The sequence below is a fragment of the Peromyscus californicus genome, unplaced genomic scaffold (genome assembly GCF_007827085.1).
Source record: "Peromyscus californicus insignis strain IS unplaced genomic scaffold, ASM782708v3 Scaffold_7__1_contigs__length_154581171, whole genome shotgun sequence".
NCBI classification, from domain to species: domain Eukaryota; kingdom Metazoa; phylum Chordata; class Mammalia; order Rodentia; family Cricetidae; genus Peromyscus; species Peromyscus californicus.
The window spans coordinates 14,430,490-14,446,330 of NW_026294595.1; the positions used below are offsets into that span (position 1 = coordinate 14,430,490).

General features: G+C 52.6%; 1 protein-coding gene across 3 annotated transcripts in view; it reads right to left on the reverse strand.

Moving 5' to 3' along the window:
• Kcnt1 (potassium sodium-activated channel subfamily T member 1) overlaps positions 1 to 9,541 on the reverse strand; it is a 73,838-nt gene extending 64,297 nt beyond the window's left edge. For 2 of the 3 annotated variants that reach the window (XM_052726117.1, XM_052726116.1), the window contains exon 1: positions 9,307 to 9,540. In XM_052726117.1, the coding sequence (XP_052582077.1) occupies positions 9,307 to 9,401 (95 nt within the window). In that variant the 5' untranslated portion in view covers positions 9,402 to 9,540. Of the gene's footprint in view, positions 1 to 9,306 lie in introns of all 3 variants that reach the window. The other variant, XM_052726121.1, reaches the window with a different exon arrangement.
• Positions 9,542 to 15,841: the final 6,300 nt, after the last annotated feature.

Here is a 15,841-nt window from a genome sequence, read left to right on the forward strand (position 1 = left end):
CCATTGAACTGCTGTGCTCACAGCTGAAGCAGCACACACTAGTATCTTGGTTCTGCGGTTCACAGCCAGGTACGGTCAATTCAGGGTCTCATGAACCTTGAGTCCAAGTGTCAGCAGGCTGAGTTCTCATAGGGGGTTTAGGGACAAACCTGCTTCCATGACAGTCAGGGATCCCAGGAGGGCAGAACCAACAGAACACAAACAGTACACAGCCACACGAGAGGGTTTGCTGGGGAACTGGTGGATGATGGAGGCTATGTCCCACAACAGGCCAGGTGCAGGGGGAGACCTTGTTGGGTGCTACAGAGAGACCCAATCCATGTCTAGAGGCCTCAGGCCCTCCATCATCTCTATGTTAAATCTCTCCGGCTTATGTTTTGAATCCCTTCCCCCACCCCAAGTCAAACACCCATAATCTGCATACTAGGTAAATGCTGTCTCACTGAACTGCAGCCCAGTCCTTGGCCTCTCTCTTAGGGGACACTTGTGACTGCATTTCAGAATCACTCCTCTCCCAAATCCCCCACAGAACCACACCTTCAAGGCAACACATGGCCTTAGTCTCTGGTCCCAGGAACCAGCCATGGACATGTTTTGAAGGTTTTTGTTCAGTGACCTGAGAAAGGGTCTCTGGCAGACCCGTTAGCTATATGGGTGGTCCTTGACTCTCGAGAGGCCCCCATCTCCTGCCAAAAGGATGCAGGTGGATGTGAGGCAAGCCAGGTGTCACAGTGGTACTTCAGGGAAGGGGGCAGTACCTCTCAGTTGTTGGTCTGGAGCCGGGGAGGGCAGAAACAACTTTGGTACGTGTGGGTGGGAACTGCCTAGCCCAATGCCATATCTTCCTCTGAGGACATTACAGCCACTGCCAGGCTCAAGAGGGTTCCTCCAGGAGATCAAGCTCCCCTTCCCCTTCCAGGCCTACACAAATTAATCAAGTTGACAGTGGGGCAGACTGAGGCCTTGGGTCAAGTCTGTCAGGGCCTTGAGGGGCAAGAGAGCCCCATTTTCCTGGGGTAGCCAGGTGGCACTTGCTGAAGAGCTTCTGGAGGGTGGAAGGGGGTGTGGGTGGAGAGGTGGAGCAAGACAGGAGCCCTCATGGGCCAGACCCTGAAGGTGTGGCTCTGCCCACATCAAAGCAACAGAAGATGGGTAGGGGAACTTCTGAGCTCAGAACTTCACCGTGTAGTTGCCCGGACTGACTCTGCTCCCAGGGAGCTCTCTATCTCTGGGTGTCCAAGCACTTCATGGGGCTTGAGACCCAGGGACAGTACCCTGGACCCTGCATAGCTAGGACCTGCCTGGACTTGCTGGTTGGTGGCTTCCCTGCCCAGCACAGAGTGATGAAGACTCCCACACAAGTCCTCAGCCTACCTTGAAGCACCTTTACCATCCTCCCCAGTTCAGCCTGGTCAGGACCCCTTCCTTCCTAGTTCTTGCTGCTATCCCCCCCCCCCCCCCCCACTACAGGCCATTCCCTAGCAAGCCTGAGGCCTAGGGGACTCCTCCCCTAGGGGAGATGGGGACTCTTCTTGGCTGCAAAGGGTCTCTTTCTTTTTTTTTTTTTTTTTTTGGTTTTTCGAGACAGGGTTTCTCTGTGTAGCTTTGCGCCTTTCCTGGGACTCACTTGGTAGCCCAGGCTGGCCTCGAACTCACAGAGATCCGCCTGGCTCTGCCTCCCGAGTGCTGGGATTAAAGGCGTGCGCCACCACCGCCCGGCCAAAGGGTCTCTTTCTTAGGCTCTCGGGGAAGTCAAGGTTGTAAGGATGCAGTCTCCACCACTAGCCTGAATATTCAGAATCAGCTGGCAAGCTGGCCCTTATTGTTTCTGTGAGGTGGCTGGCTTGTCGGGAGGTTCCTACTCCATTCCACCTCATCCGGTATGGGCTGGGCCTCTTTACAGCATTTCCACTTTCCAGTGTACTTCCAGGCTACTTAGGTTCTCCCAGGAAAGCAGCCTAGCCCCAGGATGAGGCTGGATTGTCAGATGCCATCTTCAAAGCTGGTACCATGAGGACTAGCATAGCATGCTCCCCATTAGTGACTGCCAGCTTCTTGGCTCTGGCCTCTTATGATACCTGCACCCTCTGATGGTAGTATTGGTGTTCTTGGGCCACCGTAACTGAGTTTCTTGAAGTCACAGTACCCGACGAGCTCTCAGTTCTGGAGGACAGATGTCCAGAGTTGGGGCTGACTGGTCCATGCCAGGTTAGCTCTGCAGACCATAGCTATGTGGCCTCAGCAAGGTGCACTTCTAAGAGCCTGTCCCTCACTGGTGACTATGTTGTCTATTCCCTTAAGCCTGAGAAGCTGCTGCCCACGTGAGTGTTTACAACCCCCCTCCTATGTGTGTATGTTGTGTTGTGTGCATGTGCATGCACATGTGTGTAGAGCCAGAGGACACCCTTTGGTGTCACACTCAGGAACACTCCCCTGTTCCACCTTTGTGACAGGGTCACTCACTGGCTTGGAGTTCACAGATTATGCTAGACTGTCTGGCCAGAGAATGCCCGTTTCTGCCTCCCAGTATCGAGACTACAAGAACCAGCCACCACACCTGGCTGTTATATGTGGTTTCTAAGCATTGATCTCAGGTCCTCACACTTGCAAGAGAGGCACTTGACCAACTGAGCCATCTCAGCCTTACAGATGTGTGTAGCTGATTAGAGGCTAGGACAGGGTCCACACATTGGGGCACCTGACGTGCTACAGTGGGGGAGGGAATACAGGCAGAGGCTCTCTCTAGAGATTAAGGGAACCTGGCACAAATGTCGAAGTTCGATGACTCTGAAGCCACAGCATTGCCTAGTCCCGTGAGTCTTTCTGCAGCAGCCAGACCTACAAGGGACTGACCTGTGTCTTCCCGATTTCCTCTAATGAAGCCCCCACTCCACTGGGAAGGTGTAGGATGGTGTAGGAGCGATCGGATTGAATGAGATCTTAAGATGGGCCTCACCACAGGATTAGTGCCCTTGTAGGGAGAGAAGCCTGGGGAAACTCTTTTGAACAGTCAACACTCTACCTACCAGCACCTGTTGGACACTTCTGGCCTCCAGGAATCTGATTGACACTTCTGGCCCCCAAGTCTATGAGAATAACGTCTGTGCTGGAAGCTGCCTCTGAGGGTTATTCAGTGACTGCTCAGGACAACCCACAGCTGACAAAGACAAGACACCTCCTGTTCGCACTCAAAGGGAGGAGCTCAGAGTAGCTCACACAGCAGGCTACAGGAGGTGTATGGGGGATCCCCAGGAATGACAAGGCCCCTCTCCCAACTAATCATGGTCTCTGGGTGACTCCACAGAGGACCACCCTCCCCACTCCCTACCCCCACACTAGCCCTCTGGGTTCTGTTTTATGCTGATTCAGGAGGAATCTAATTTTGAGTCACACGATCGCGTCACTAGGATGTGGGCACTGAACATGGGCTTAGAAGGGCCAAGCAAGGTGCCTAGCTGTGTTGACTCAGGATGAGGTGAGGCAATCTGCCCCTGGAGATGCCAGATTCATCATCTCAGGGAGTCTCTGGGCACCACAGACAGGACATGGAAGAACTAGACTAGACTAGTTATGGTGGATGACCCTGGTTGTGAGAAAAGCTGTCCCACATGAATGGGGACATGGGTGCTCCTTAGCATCCACAGCCCCACAAGGTGATGACCTCTTAGCTCACAGACGTACTCTGTACTGACACCTCTCACGGTCACTGTGTTCTAGTCCCTTTATCCTATTCCATCTGTTGGTCCTTGTTTGTAGCTTCCCAGGGCCCAAGCTCTGGGGTGTCAGCCCAAGTCTCAGAGTCCATGACCAGGCCAGGGATACCAGAAAGACGAAGGTGTAGCTAACCCTGGGGCTACCACTCTACATCAAGGGGTCACCTGGCTTCTCTGCCCTTTACTCTGCCCCAGGACTCGCCTCCCAGGCTCTGTTCCTTGTTATGGATCCCAGGAGATAGCAGGAGGACATATCAGGTGAGTCCCTGTATAGCTAAGTGTGGAGACATGAGCAACCCCCATCCCCGTGTACAAGGGAGTGTGCAGACATGAGGAAACCTGGTCCCAGAAAAGTCTCTACCTGCATCCAGGACACCTGAGAGTACCTGGAACATTCCAGAACCTTACAGACCCCATCCTAATTCTTCTCGTTCAAACCAGGACTTGACTCAATCATATAGGAGACACAAGAGGGTATCCTGGGGCACGGAAGGATGGAGAGCACACTGATGTCCAGGGTTATCTCCAGGAGCCCACAGAGCTGGCCCTTCTGATTCGAATGACCCACTCACCTCACCTGAGCACCCCAGTCCGGAGGAGGGTGCAGAGAAAGTCAGGGCAGCAGGACTAGGCCTGCCCTGCTCACCAGTCAAGCCTGTGCAGAGCCTGGGAAGCACCCAGATGGCATTTTAAATGTAAGTCCCCATGGGAGGCAGCCCCACCTGGTGATTCCCTGGGCTCAGAAGCCTTGGGCAGGAACAAAGGGTAGAAACCCAGTGCCAGCGAGTGCAGCAGAAGCACTCAGCTTGCTCCAGGGCCACTCTGTCCCTGCAATCTGATCCCACCTGGCAGTGCTACCGTCATCCCCTGTTCTGTCCTCTGCTATGACAGCTCCCATCTCCTGCCCCATCAGTTCCCTTGAAGCCTGCTCTCAGCAGCTATGAGGCTCCAGCTGACTAGGTAGCTCAAGTCCAGAGCATGGTGGCCTTTCAGGGGTTCCCAGCCCAGAAGGATACAGTCTCAGATCCCATGCTCCAGCCCTTCCTGTCCCGATGAGGACTGTTGCCTCGGTCCTCATCACCAGTGGATCCTTCTTGAACCCTTTCTGTCCTCCTGGACTCTTGGCCAGGCATGACCTCCATATTCCATCCACCATTACTTTGGTTCGAGCCAGGCCACACCCTCCATCCTGCCAGCTCCCTTCCCCTTTCAGATACCTGATGCCTGTTCCTCTTCTGTGGGTTAACCTGGGAGCCACAAGGAACCCCCAAGGAGAACCAGTGGTGCTCCTAATCCCTCCTCCCACCCTAGAGCTTCCCTTGAGGGCTTCATGAACAAACTCTGGTCCCAGTGCCCTCTGGGCACCTGGTGCTGGCTCAAGGTGCAGACAGTGGGCTACTTGTCCTGGAAGGGATGTCCAGAGAGTGGGGTGCAAGCAGGACTGCCCAGCAGAGGCAGAGCCTGGGGGTTCTGTTCCAGAATGGTGATACACAGTAGAAGGAGTGGAAGTACGATGAGGACAGGGTGTGGGAAGGTGTGGGGGTGGTTGAGACGTGGAGCCAGGCTCTGGCCCCGAGGGCAAGCATGCTCAAGAGTGGATGGGGTGGGTACTTAGTGGGCACCCAGCTATCTGAGGCACTTGTCAGACAGTCCTGATGATCCTAGTGGAGTTCTCCACACCCATCTCAGCCCCGCTCCATCAGCAGCACTGCCCAGCCCAACTCTACCCTCATTAACAATTGCACTCAGAGAGGTTCTGAGTGCAAGAATGTCCCTGGAGACACCCTCCCTGTATCTCTCTGCTTGGAGACCTGGGTGGAGGGCCTGCATCTCCTGAGAAGGATCCAGCCCAGTTCCCAAAGAGCAAAGACCTTCTTCAGTTCCTGGCAGGCTGAGAAAGGGGGCACCATAGTCTCTGTACCCCCATGCCTCTGTCTTCAATTGGGGGTGCCCCTCTGCCATGGCAATAAGGGCAATGCCTGTCTCCCCATTTGTCTGGTTATGTCAGAAAATACTCAATGATGTTGCCTCAGAGAAATGAGCCAAGGTCCATTCCATTGTCTGAGAGCTAGGGACAGTACAAATGAGGTCTGCTCTGGCTTGCCATCTGCAGCAGCACCTTGGACCCTGAAGAGTCCCTCCCCTCCAAGGCTTGAACTGAGGAGGCTAATCCAGGGTCAAACCTGCTCTCACCTGCCTGGAGCCCAGCCAATGGTCACCTGCTAGGTCCCATGTCCCCATGGGTGGCTATTCTGAGCAGCTGGGTATTGCCCTGTACATCTTGACCCAGTGGTGGTGCAGAAACCTGGGTTTCCTCTTACAGGCCAAGGACAAGACTCTGAAATTAAGACACTCCTACAACACCACAGCCTGAGGCTTCTTGTGCCATCCTCCCAGGGGTCTTCACCCATTCAGAGAGGGGATCTGAGTCTGTGTCCCCCAGAATTGGAAGGGTGGTTCAATGGAGAGAGGGCACCCAACCTTGTTAAGATGCCCCAGACTCCTGGAGCTGGAACAGTAAGATGCCATAAGGGGCAGGGGACCTAGAACCTTGGATGTGACAGGATCCACTGAGCTCCCTCTGACTGCTGCTTCCCAGAAGACCCCAGGACTCAGACTCAGCCCAGAAGGTGAGAGTTTACCCAGGGCTACATGAGCTCCCAATGTGGGTGAGATCTCAACTCTGCCCCTCATGGGCTGTGTGCAGTACGCAGTATCCTCAAGAGTGGCCAGGCTGGCAGTATAGCCTCATTTGTCCACGTGGGTGGCTGAGCACCTCCCTGTCAAGGCCTTTGAGGCTGTGGTGACTCACCACCAGTGGCTTTATTTCTCTGGAGAACAGAAAGCCCACACGGCCCTTCCTGCCTGCTTACAGCCTGCAAAGAGTTGGGGTGCAGCTTACCCCACTTTTGCCCTGCAAAGCTAGCTATAGGGCAAAACTGGGGGTGGGGAGAGTGGGGTGAGGCTAAACCTCTAGTCTGCACCCATGCTTTGCTGGAGCAGCTCACACTTACCCCAGATCCCCCCTCACTGAGACCACTGCCCTGGGCCTTGGAGGTTCTATGCTGCACTATTCGGGCACAAGCGCCCATCATTGGCAGCCTAAGACCCCATCCCAGGACCCTAACCTGCTACTCCATAGAACTCCTAAGAGTAGGTGGGGCAGATGGAGCCTGTCCTTCCTTTCTGTCCCAGACTAAGCACTCCCAGACACACGGCACGGCTGTGTGGTTCATCATCATACTTGGGAAGTGCCTCCAGTCCCATCCTTCACTCTGAGAACCAGTGATGGTGCAGAAGGAAGAGGGGACAGGCATAGGGGATGAGGAGGAAAGGGACAAGGCTCCTCAAGTGGGAGTGATGGCAGGGCCATCGGGCCAGGTCCCAAGCAGCAGGAGGGAGCTTCCAACACCTGTCCTCCCTACCCTTAGGTTGAAGTCTGCTCAGAGCTGGGTCTATGTACAACATAGGGCTCAGGTGTTCCAGGACAGATCTCAGCCCACAGCTTTCCGTATCACCTGCCTGTGATGAGGACCTGGGGACTGAGAGGGGCCAGAGCCACTCACTCTCTGCAGCTGATATGAAAGCAGCCCCCGAGAGAGAGCGGGGAGAGGGTTAGAGATAAGGGAGTGACTTGGAAGGGGAGGGAGATCTTTCAGGATGATGCTCTGGTTTCTCAGAGTTGAGGGCTGTGCCAGATTTGGTTATTTTCAGTTTTTACTGTTTTAAAATTTATGTTTCATATATTTCACAATAAAAAATACTGAACAAAGTGTCATGGACCTGATAGCAGGTTTTTTTTACCCCCCCTGGGGCAGAAGACAATTGTTGCCAGGCAGACTGTGACTGCCACCGTATGGCTGACAACAAAAACCTTCACTATCCATGGCTGGAAAGGGAGGCATAGTCTTTCAGTTACATCAACCACAGTCACTGGTATCTGTCTAGTCAGGCACCAGGCACTTTGGGGAGACGGATGCTGTTTCTTACCCAGCACTGGGAGAACCTTCCGCAGCTGCTATTTTCTGGAATTCATCAAATCCCAGTGGAGCAGGCACCCAGGAGGAAGAGGGCACTGATTTAGGATGTCGGGCACAGGAAACTGGACCCACAGAAGCCCCAGCCCTGCCCTGTGAGGGTCCCAGAAGGACAAAAGAACCCCCACCTACAGATGGCAGGGCCAAGACAACCATCTCTCCATGTCTGAGCAGACATTGTTAACTAGACCACCACCAGGACATCCTTCTTGGACAGGCTTGTCTGTTACAGCAGCACTTGACTCAAAAGTCAAGAAAGCACAAAATTTAAAAGCACCTCTTTATCAGGAGCAGTGACACACAACTGCACTTGAGGAGCTGAGGCAGGAGGATAGAGAATCAAAGCAAGTCCCGACTATATAGCAAAAGACAAATGAATAAACACACCTGCACAGGACCCAGACTCCTTGGTTCTAATCAGTGAAGACTTGGAACACACACACACACACACACACACACACACACACACACACACACACACATACACACCCACACACACACACATACCACATGCACACACACGCCCCTTTGCCCTGCTCTGTGTGATTGATGTTTCTCAACACCAGGGGAGATCTGGTAGGATATAGTTTCCAGCACGCAAAGCAACTGACTGTCAAGATAATTCTTCGCATGCACTCTAGCTCTGTACACATAGTCCCCACACACTGACCTACTCACAAAAATGATTTCTTTTCCAGTGTGATTTCAGCAGTTGGTTTCTTAAGTGCTCAGTGTGTGTCCTGACAATTTGCAGGCTCGTGTGCTTTCTGTTCTGACTCAAGTAATTGCATTGTTTGGGGAGAACTGCATCCCAGTCCAGGGTTGGGGGTGACATAGCCTTGGGAAGGTGACGCAGAGAAGTAGAAGTTCCTGATCATAAGCCTTCTCCTCTCCAACCAGCCTTCTCAGTCTGCCAGAGTCCTTCACCATCTTCCCTTGCTGGTGTGAAAGCGCCTCCCCTGAGGCTGACAGCGAGAACAGTAATGTTTACCCAAGACAGTTATTTGGGGAAAAGGCAGAAAGAGATATTTCTTTCCAGCTTCTTGCTGAGCCTCTCCACTTATGAGTTATTCCCATGGGCTCATTTTGTTGATCCCTGCTTAAAGCACAGAGGAGAATTTGAGGCAAGAGAAAGTCATAACACCTTCACTCTGAAAATGTGACCACGCTGAAAATGAGCCTGAAGGACGCTGACCCCTGGTGACTTCCTGCTCGGGGCTTCGGGGCTCCGTGGCCCTATTGCGTTGGGTTCTGGCTGGTCCCCAAATCAATGGTGCGCTGGGTTTGGGGCTAAGAGGGAGTGCTCCCCGGGGAGACAGAGCTAGCTCCCTACTCCCTCCCCCCCACTCCGAGCAGCTCAGTCTCGGAGCCTGCAAGCACCGGGGTCCGAGTCCGGCTCCAAACCCCTGCAGGGAGATGCACCCCAATCCCAACCCACCCAAAACTTCTCGCCTGGGAAGCCCGAAGCCGGGAAAGTTGAAGGGCGATACGGCTGTGGGGGTGGGTGGGTGGGGGTGCATGCGGGGCTCAGCACCTCGGACAGCTCCGTCACTTACCTATCGTCGTTCGGGAAAGGCTGGTCGCCCAGAAGCAGGTCACGGAATCGGTACCGCGGCGGCAAGGGCAGCACCTCCGTGTCCCGGTCGTTCATTGTTGAGACTGGCGGCGTCCAGGAGCACGTCCCCGCGGCCGACTTTCCCCGCGCAGGGCCGCCTGCTGCACACGGCAGCGCCCCCTCACCGCCCGCGCCCTCGCTGGACTCTGCGCAGACCCCCGGCCAGCAGCTTCTGGGCCTCCGCGACCCCCCGGGGGGCGGGGCAAGCACCTGCAGGGGGCGGGGCTGAGGGCGGGGCTAGGCAGGGGCGGGGCGCCTTCCGGGTCCTCTGGGCCCTGTATGAGGCTCCTTTTCCTGCCACCCCAGGATGTGTGGAGATTTGGAAATGGGAGTGGTCATGGCTAACTCTAGAACAGCCTTTACGAAGGTCCCTGGTCTTCTTTGGGTTGGCATGGGAGCCCTCTTCTTCCCTGGACCTGGGCCAGGCAAGCCTCCCCGCCTCCACAGTCCAGCTCCAAGGCCATTTGCTCAGCTTTCTTCAGGTTCTGAAGCCGGGTGTCTCCACCCTCAAGGCCTCCTCTCAGCCTCTCTCACTACTGAGTGGCAAGAGACAGTTTAAGAAGAGACCCTTCAGGGTCAACAAATTGAAACAGATGAGAGCCACGACTCTGGGCTTCCACAGACTCTTACCCCAATCATGGGAGTCCGCTGTAGAGCATGGGGGTGGGGCAGCCTATGTACACCAGGAAGGTCTCCTTCCCAGCGGCCAGCAGTCCTTCCACCCTTGGCCTTCCCGTCTTCCTCTTCCTCCATATCCATATTCAGCTGCACTCACTAGACACAGCACCTGGAGAGTGGCTGGCAGAGTCTCCCAGGCTCCAGTTCTCTGCCTCCTGGGGCAACAGGCTGGACACGCCTATCCTGAAGCCCAAGTACCCCTAACTATCTGTAGAAACCCCGACCTACAGCATTGGACCCAGTAAGCAGCTTACATATACCAAAGAGCAGAGGCACCCACGCAGCGATGGAGCTGTGGGCCTTGGCACAAGTAGGGGACTGTAGTCCACTGGGCTCCTGACCTAGCCAGAGTCCTGTGCTTCCTGTGCCCTGGCATGGCAGAGCTTCTAGGGGAGCTTCGGCCCCAGGCCATTCTCAGTCTAGGCTTCCAGCGGCCCATGATAGGATGCAGGAGGTGGGACTCCTAATCCCCGACTGTCGGACTGAGCAGTGCCCCAGCTTGGCTCAGCCAAAAGCAAAGAGCCCAAGAAGGCAGCCAGTCTTCACACTTACATACTCAGCACTAGCCTCCTGGGCCTGTTGAAGCTTCTCTAAATAAGGACCGAGGGCAAGGGGTTTGTCCTGTGTTTGTCCAAAGTAGGTCACAGGCTGTGTGACTGGCATGAGGGCAGAAGAAGGGAACATTTGCTTCAGGCAGGGGTTGAACTCTCTCCTTCTCAAGTTGGGAAGAGTGTGTGGGCTCCCCGGGCTCCCCCCACCCCCAGACTACCAGCAGGCAGGTAAGTATGGGTACTCCCTCCCTCTGGAGGTGGGGGGGGATGCTCAGTGGCTGTCTCAAGCCATGACTGCCAGTGACAACGCTCACGTGTTTCTCAGGTCACAGATTCAATCTCCAGGATCTGGCAGCACTTGAAAAATAACATTTTCCTAATTGCATCCGTGGAGTTGCTTGTTTTTTCTTAGTCACAAGCTGGCTGGGCCTGGGGAGGTACTGGGAGGTGGGAAAGCATGTGGCCAGGGGTCAGGGCTATATTTCCTTTGGCAAGCTTCCAGGGACCACCACGTCCCTAGGAACTGCTCTCTCTGCGGTTCTGACCTTCTGGGCACTTTTGAGCTTTCTCTCCTGGCCTTAAGATCCAGTAGGGGTGTGTGTGGGGGGAGAACCTCTGCTTACTTCTGGGGGCCCCAGGGGAAGGAAATGCACCTGGAGTCCAGAGGCCTGGCCCCACCCCCACCCAGCTGTGGTTTGGGATGAGTGACAAGGGCAGGCTGTCCTTGCAGCCTTGGAGTGCTGCTGTAACACACGAGTGAGCAGGCAATGTGAGCAGGCATCCCAGAGACCTCCTGGTATCGTTTCCCTTTGTGTTCCCTGGCAGTGCCTACCCCTTCCACACCCTATGAACCTCAATATGACTGCTGTGCAGGCCAGGGGCCCCAGAGCCTCTTGGAAGAGTGCCCATGGTAGGGGAGATGTGGTTGAAATTCTGCTCACTGCACAGTCTGGGCATTGGGGACAGTGTGGGACTCAGATGTGTTGGGAAGAATTTGGGAGCATGCAGGGCAGGGCAACTAGGGGATTCTGTAAAGGTGGGAGCAAGAACACGGTTCTGGCCCAGCTGCCAGGATTCAAGGGGGCCCACCTCCTGATCTGCTTTCCATTCCTTCCCTGGTGAACCTGGGAGAGCCCAGGAGGCAGCTGGGACCCAGAGTTGATCTGTCTTCTGTGAGATGGCTGTGCCCGTGAACTGCCTGTTTCTATAAGAATTCCATGTTTTGTGACTCAAAGAAGTTGTTCACATCTCAGGCCCTCAGCCCGCCCTTAAGACAAGGTATGGAGTTCAGCTTATGAGGCTCACAGCCCACCCTATCCCCACCTCAAGTCAAAGGCAGAGCCAGCAAGGGATAGTGATGCTCTCCCAAGAGAGTCTGTCAGCTCTGGCTGAGAGCTACTGCTCCTCTCAGGGGCCCCGTGATGGTCAAGGGTTCTAAGTGCCTGGGTAGGTAGCCTTAAGCAAGTCCCTTCCCCTGAGTCTTGGTTTCCTCATCTGGAAATGAATGTATCCATGTTGTTTGTCCTCACAGGGCCACTGTAGAATAGCAGAATAGTAACAGGATGGTAAGCATGAGTTGCTCTGTGCAGCACTATTGAATGACAACAATTCCTAGTTTGGGGGCAGAGCTCAAGTTGAGCCTCAGGGCCAACCTATCCAGGTCATCTGGAAGACAGTTTGGAGAGCTTAGTCTTAGGTCACCAGTCTAGGTGATCCATCCAGAGAGGGCAAAGAGGACACAGCCCAGCATTCATGACAGGACGGGCACTCACCGGAGTGCATGAAGCTATAGCCTGACTCTGAAGCCTTCTCAGCAGCTGTGTTCAGTGCTAGGCACCTCCAGGAGCCACATGGTGTCACAGAATGATGAGAACATCCCCAAGCAGGACTGTTACCAGCCCTTGTACAAGGTGAGGGCATACGGACTCAGGAGTGTCAGAAGCTCAAGGATGTTCCAGGGCAGAGTCCCGTGAATGCTGATGCCACAACCATCCTATCAGTAACAAAGTGCCCAGTAAAAGCAAGTTAAGGGAGGAAAGGTTCATTATGGCTCACAGTCGAAGGGTACAGTCCACCATGGTGGAGAAGACATGGCTGCAGGAGGGTGAGGCAGCTGGTCACACGGCATCCAGTCAGGAAGTAGAGAGAGATACATGTTGGTGCTGAGTTCACTTTCTCCTTTGTTATTCAGTCTGGGCCCCAGCCCACGGAATCATGCTGCCCACACTTAGGGTGGGTCTTCATACCTCAGTTAACTTAACCTAGGAACTCTCTCAAAGACATGCCCAGAGAGTTGTCTCCTAGATGACTCTAGATGCTGTTGAGTTAACAATCAATATTAATCATCACATGTCTACTCCTTGTCAGCTTGACATCTAGACATATCACTTTTAAGTTATAAACCTTTCTCCTCTTATCCCTATAGGCTTAAAACTGTTTAATAATGTAAAATGGATTTATTCCAGCTTAAGTCTCATCTGAGACTCAAGGCAAACTCTTAACTGTGAGCTCCTACAAAATAGAGAGAGAATTATATGCTTGCAATATATAGTGGCATGCAGTAAACACTCCCCCTCCAAAAGGGAGGAATGGAAGCATACCAAGGAACAATCAGACTGAAATGAGTCTGAAAGCCAGTGGGGGAAACACCAAACCCTGTAGCTCCATGTTGGGCATCTGAGGCTCATGATGGTTATCAGTTGCAGTCCAAAGATAGCTACCCACTTCCAGCTCTGCTGCCTCTAGTACACATAGTCTCGTGGGCCAACTCCACTCTAAGCTTTCAGCTCCCCTCAGCTAATATCCCATAGTCTTGGCATTGCTGACATCCTAGGGTCTCCACCGCAGCTCAGATTTCACCTTCACAGTTTTACAAAATGGTCTCATTTACACAATGAACTCATGTGTTTGAATGCTTGGCCTATAGGGGGTTGACACTATTAGGAGGTGTGACCTTGTTGGAGTAGATGTGGCCTTGTTGGAGGAAGTGTATCACTGTTGGGGTGGGCTTTGAGGTCTCATATGCTCACCCAGTATGGGGGACAGTTCACTTCCTGTTGCCTGCAGATCAACATGTAGAACTCTCAGCTACCTCTCCAGTACCATGCCTGCCTGCAGGCTGCCTTGATTCCTGCCATGATGATAATAGACTAAACCTTTGAAACTGTAAGCCAGCCCCAATTAAACTGTGGGGACCTGGACCAAGCAGTTTCAAAGGAGAAGAATTTTAGTATGTTGCCTAGAGATCATTCTTGTGATATTTTGGTGAAGAATGTGGCTGCTTTTTTGCCCTTGTCTGAAGAGTCTGCTTGAGGCTAAAGTGAAGAGATTTGGATTAATTCTGTTGGCAGAGGAAGTCTCAAAACAGGCTGGTGTTGACTCTGTCAGGTGATTATTAATGTTTATGCTTGTAGAGATCTATAATGAAAAGGCACAAGCTGAGCAAGGAAAGTTACAAAATATACAATTTAAGAAGAAAAGGGCACCAGAAAGTGGAATAGAGTTGAGTCCTGTGTTCAAGGAGATAAACAGATTAAAGAAAAGCCCGATGTTAAATGGAATAAAGGGAGTGGTGCCCTTAGGGCAAAACCCCACCCAGCTTATGAAAAAGAATTAAGGAAAAGCTTAGAGCTGCGTGTGGTGGTGCACATCTTTAATCCCAGCACTCCAGAGGCAGAGGCAGGGAGATTTTGAGTTTCTGGCCAGCCTGATCTACAGATCCAGTTTCAGGACAACCAAGCTTGAGCAGTGAAGGAAACCATCGAAAACAGAAAGCTGGTGAAGATGCAATTGAACGAGGAGGCCATGTTCCAACCCCAGCAAGCAGCAGAACTTGGCAGCTTTAGCCACATGATTCTGGCTTTAGGGTCAAGGATAGAAGAAAGGGGTTATAGAATCTCCCTCCATGACTAAGGAAAGCTGCTGAAGACAGGTGTGTAGCAGGGGTGTCCCTGCATGGAGGCCCAGATAGGCCATTGTGTGAAGCTATGAAGATGAAGCCTGGATTGCCTTGGAGACCCCAAGATATTGGAGATGTCAAAGTCATGAGACACCTATCAAGGAAAGCTGCTAACAGGAAGTAGAATCAGCCCAAGAGAAAGAAGTGTGTTGCAGTCAACAAAGCTGAAAGGAGTTGGAGATCTGAAGAGCATTTGACATCAGACATGGAGATGCAGTTTGGAGTTTTCCTAGCTGGTTTTTGGTCTTGCTTTGGTTCAGTATTTCCTCACTATTCTCCCTTTCGTCTATTTTAGAATGGTAACATATATCCTGTGCCATTACATGTTGGAAGTATGTGATCTGTTTTTTGATTTTGATTTTATAGGGGATTTCAGTTAAGAGACTGCATGAATCTCAGAAGAGACTCTGAACTTTGGACTTTTAAAGATTGTTGAGATTCAATAGACTATGGGGACTTTGAAGTTGGACTAAATGCATTTTGCATTATGATATGACTACAAGTCTATGGGGGTAAGGGAGTGGAATGTAGTGGTTTGAATAGGTATAGACCCCATAGACTCGTGTGTTTAAATGTATGGCCTATAAGGAGTGGCACTATTTTTTTAATTAATTTTTCCAGCACATTTAGTTTCCTCTCCCTCCCTCTTCTCCTCCCATCCCTCCCCCAACCTCCCTTCTTTCCCCCCAATCCACTCCTCCCTTCTCTTCAGAAAAGAGTAGGCCACCCATTTTAGTAGCCAACCATGGTGTATCAAGTTGCAATAAAACTAGGCACCTTCTCTCCCATCAAGACTGAACAAGGCAATCCAGTAGGAGGAAAGGGTTTCAAAAGCAGGCAACAGAGTCAGAGACAGCCCCCATCCCCACCACCAGGAGTCCCACAAGAAGGCCAACTACATAACTGCAACATAAGTGCAGAGGGCCTAGGTCAGTCCCATGCAGGCTCCCTGGTTGTTGGTTCAGTCTCTTTGAGCCCCTGTGAGCCCATATTTGTTGATTCTGTGGGTTTTCTTGTTATGTACTTGGCCCCTCTGGCTCCTACAATTCTTCTCCCCTTCCCCCTTCCACAGGATTACCCAAAATCTACCTAATGTTTGGCTGTGGGTCTCTCAATGTTTCCATCAGTTGTTGGGTGAAGCATCTTTGATAACAATTGGGCTAGGCAGCAATCTATGAGTATAGCAGAATATCATTAGGAATCATTTCATTGATTTTTTTGTTTTGCCAGTTATGTTTGGTTCTATCCTAGGTCTCTGGGATGTCCAGCCTCTGGGTCCTGGCCCTCTA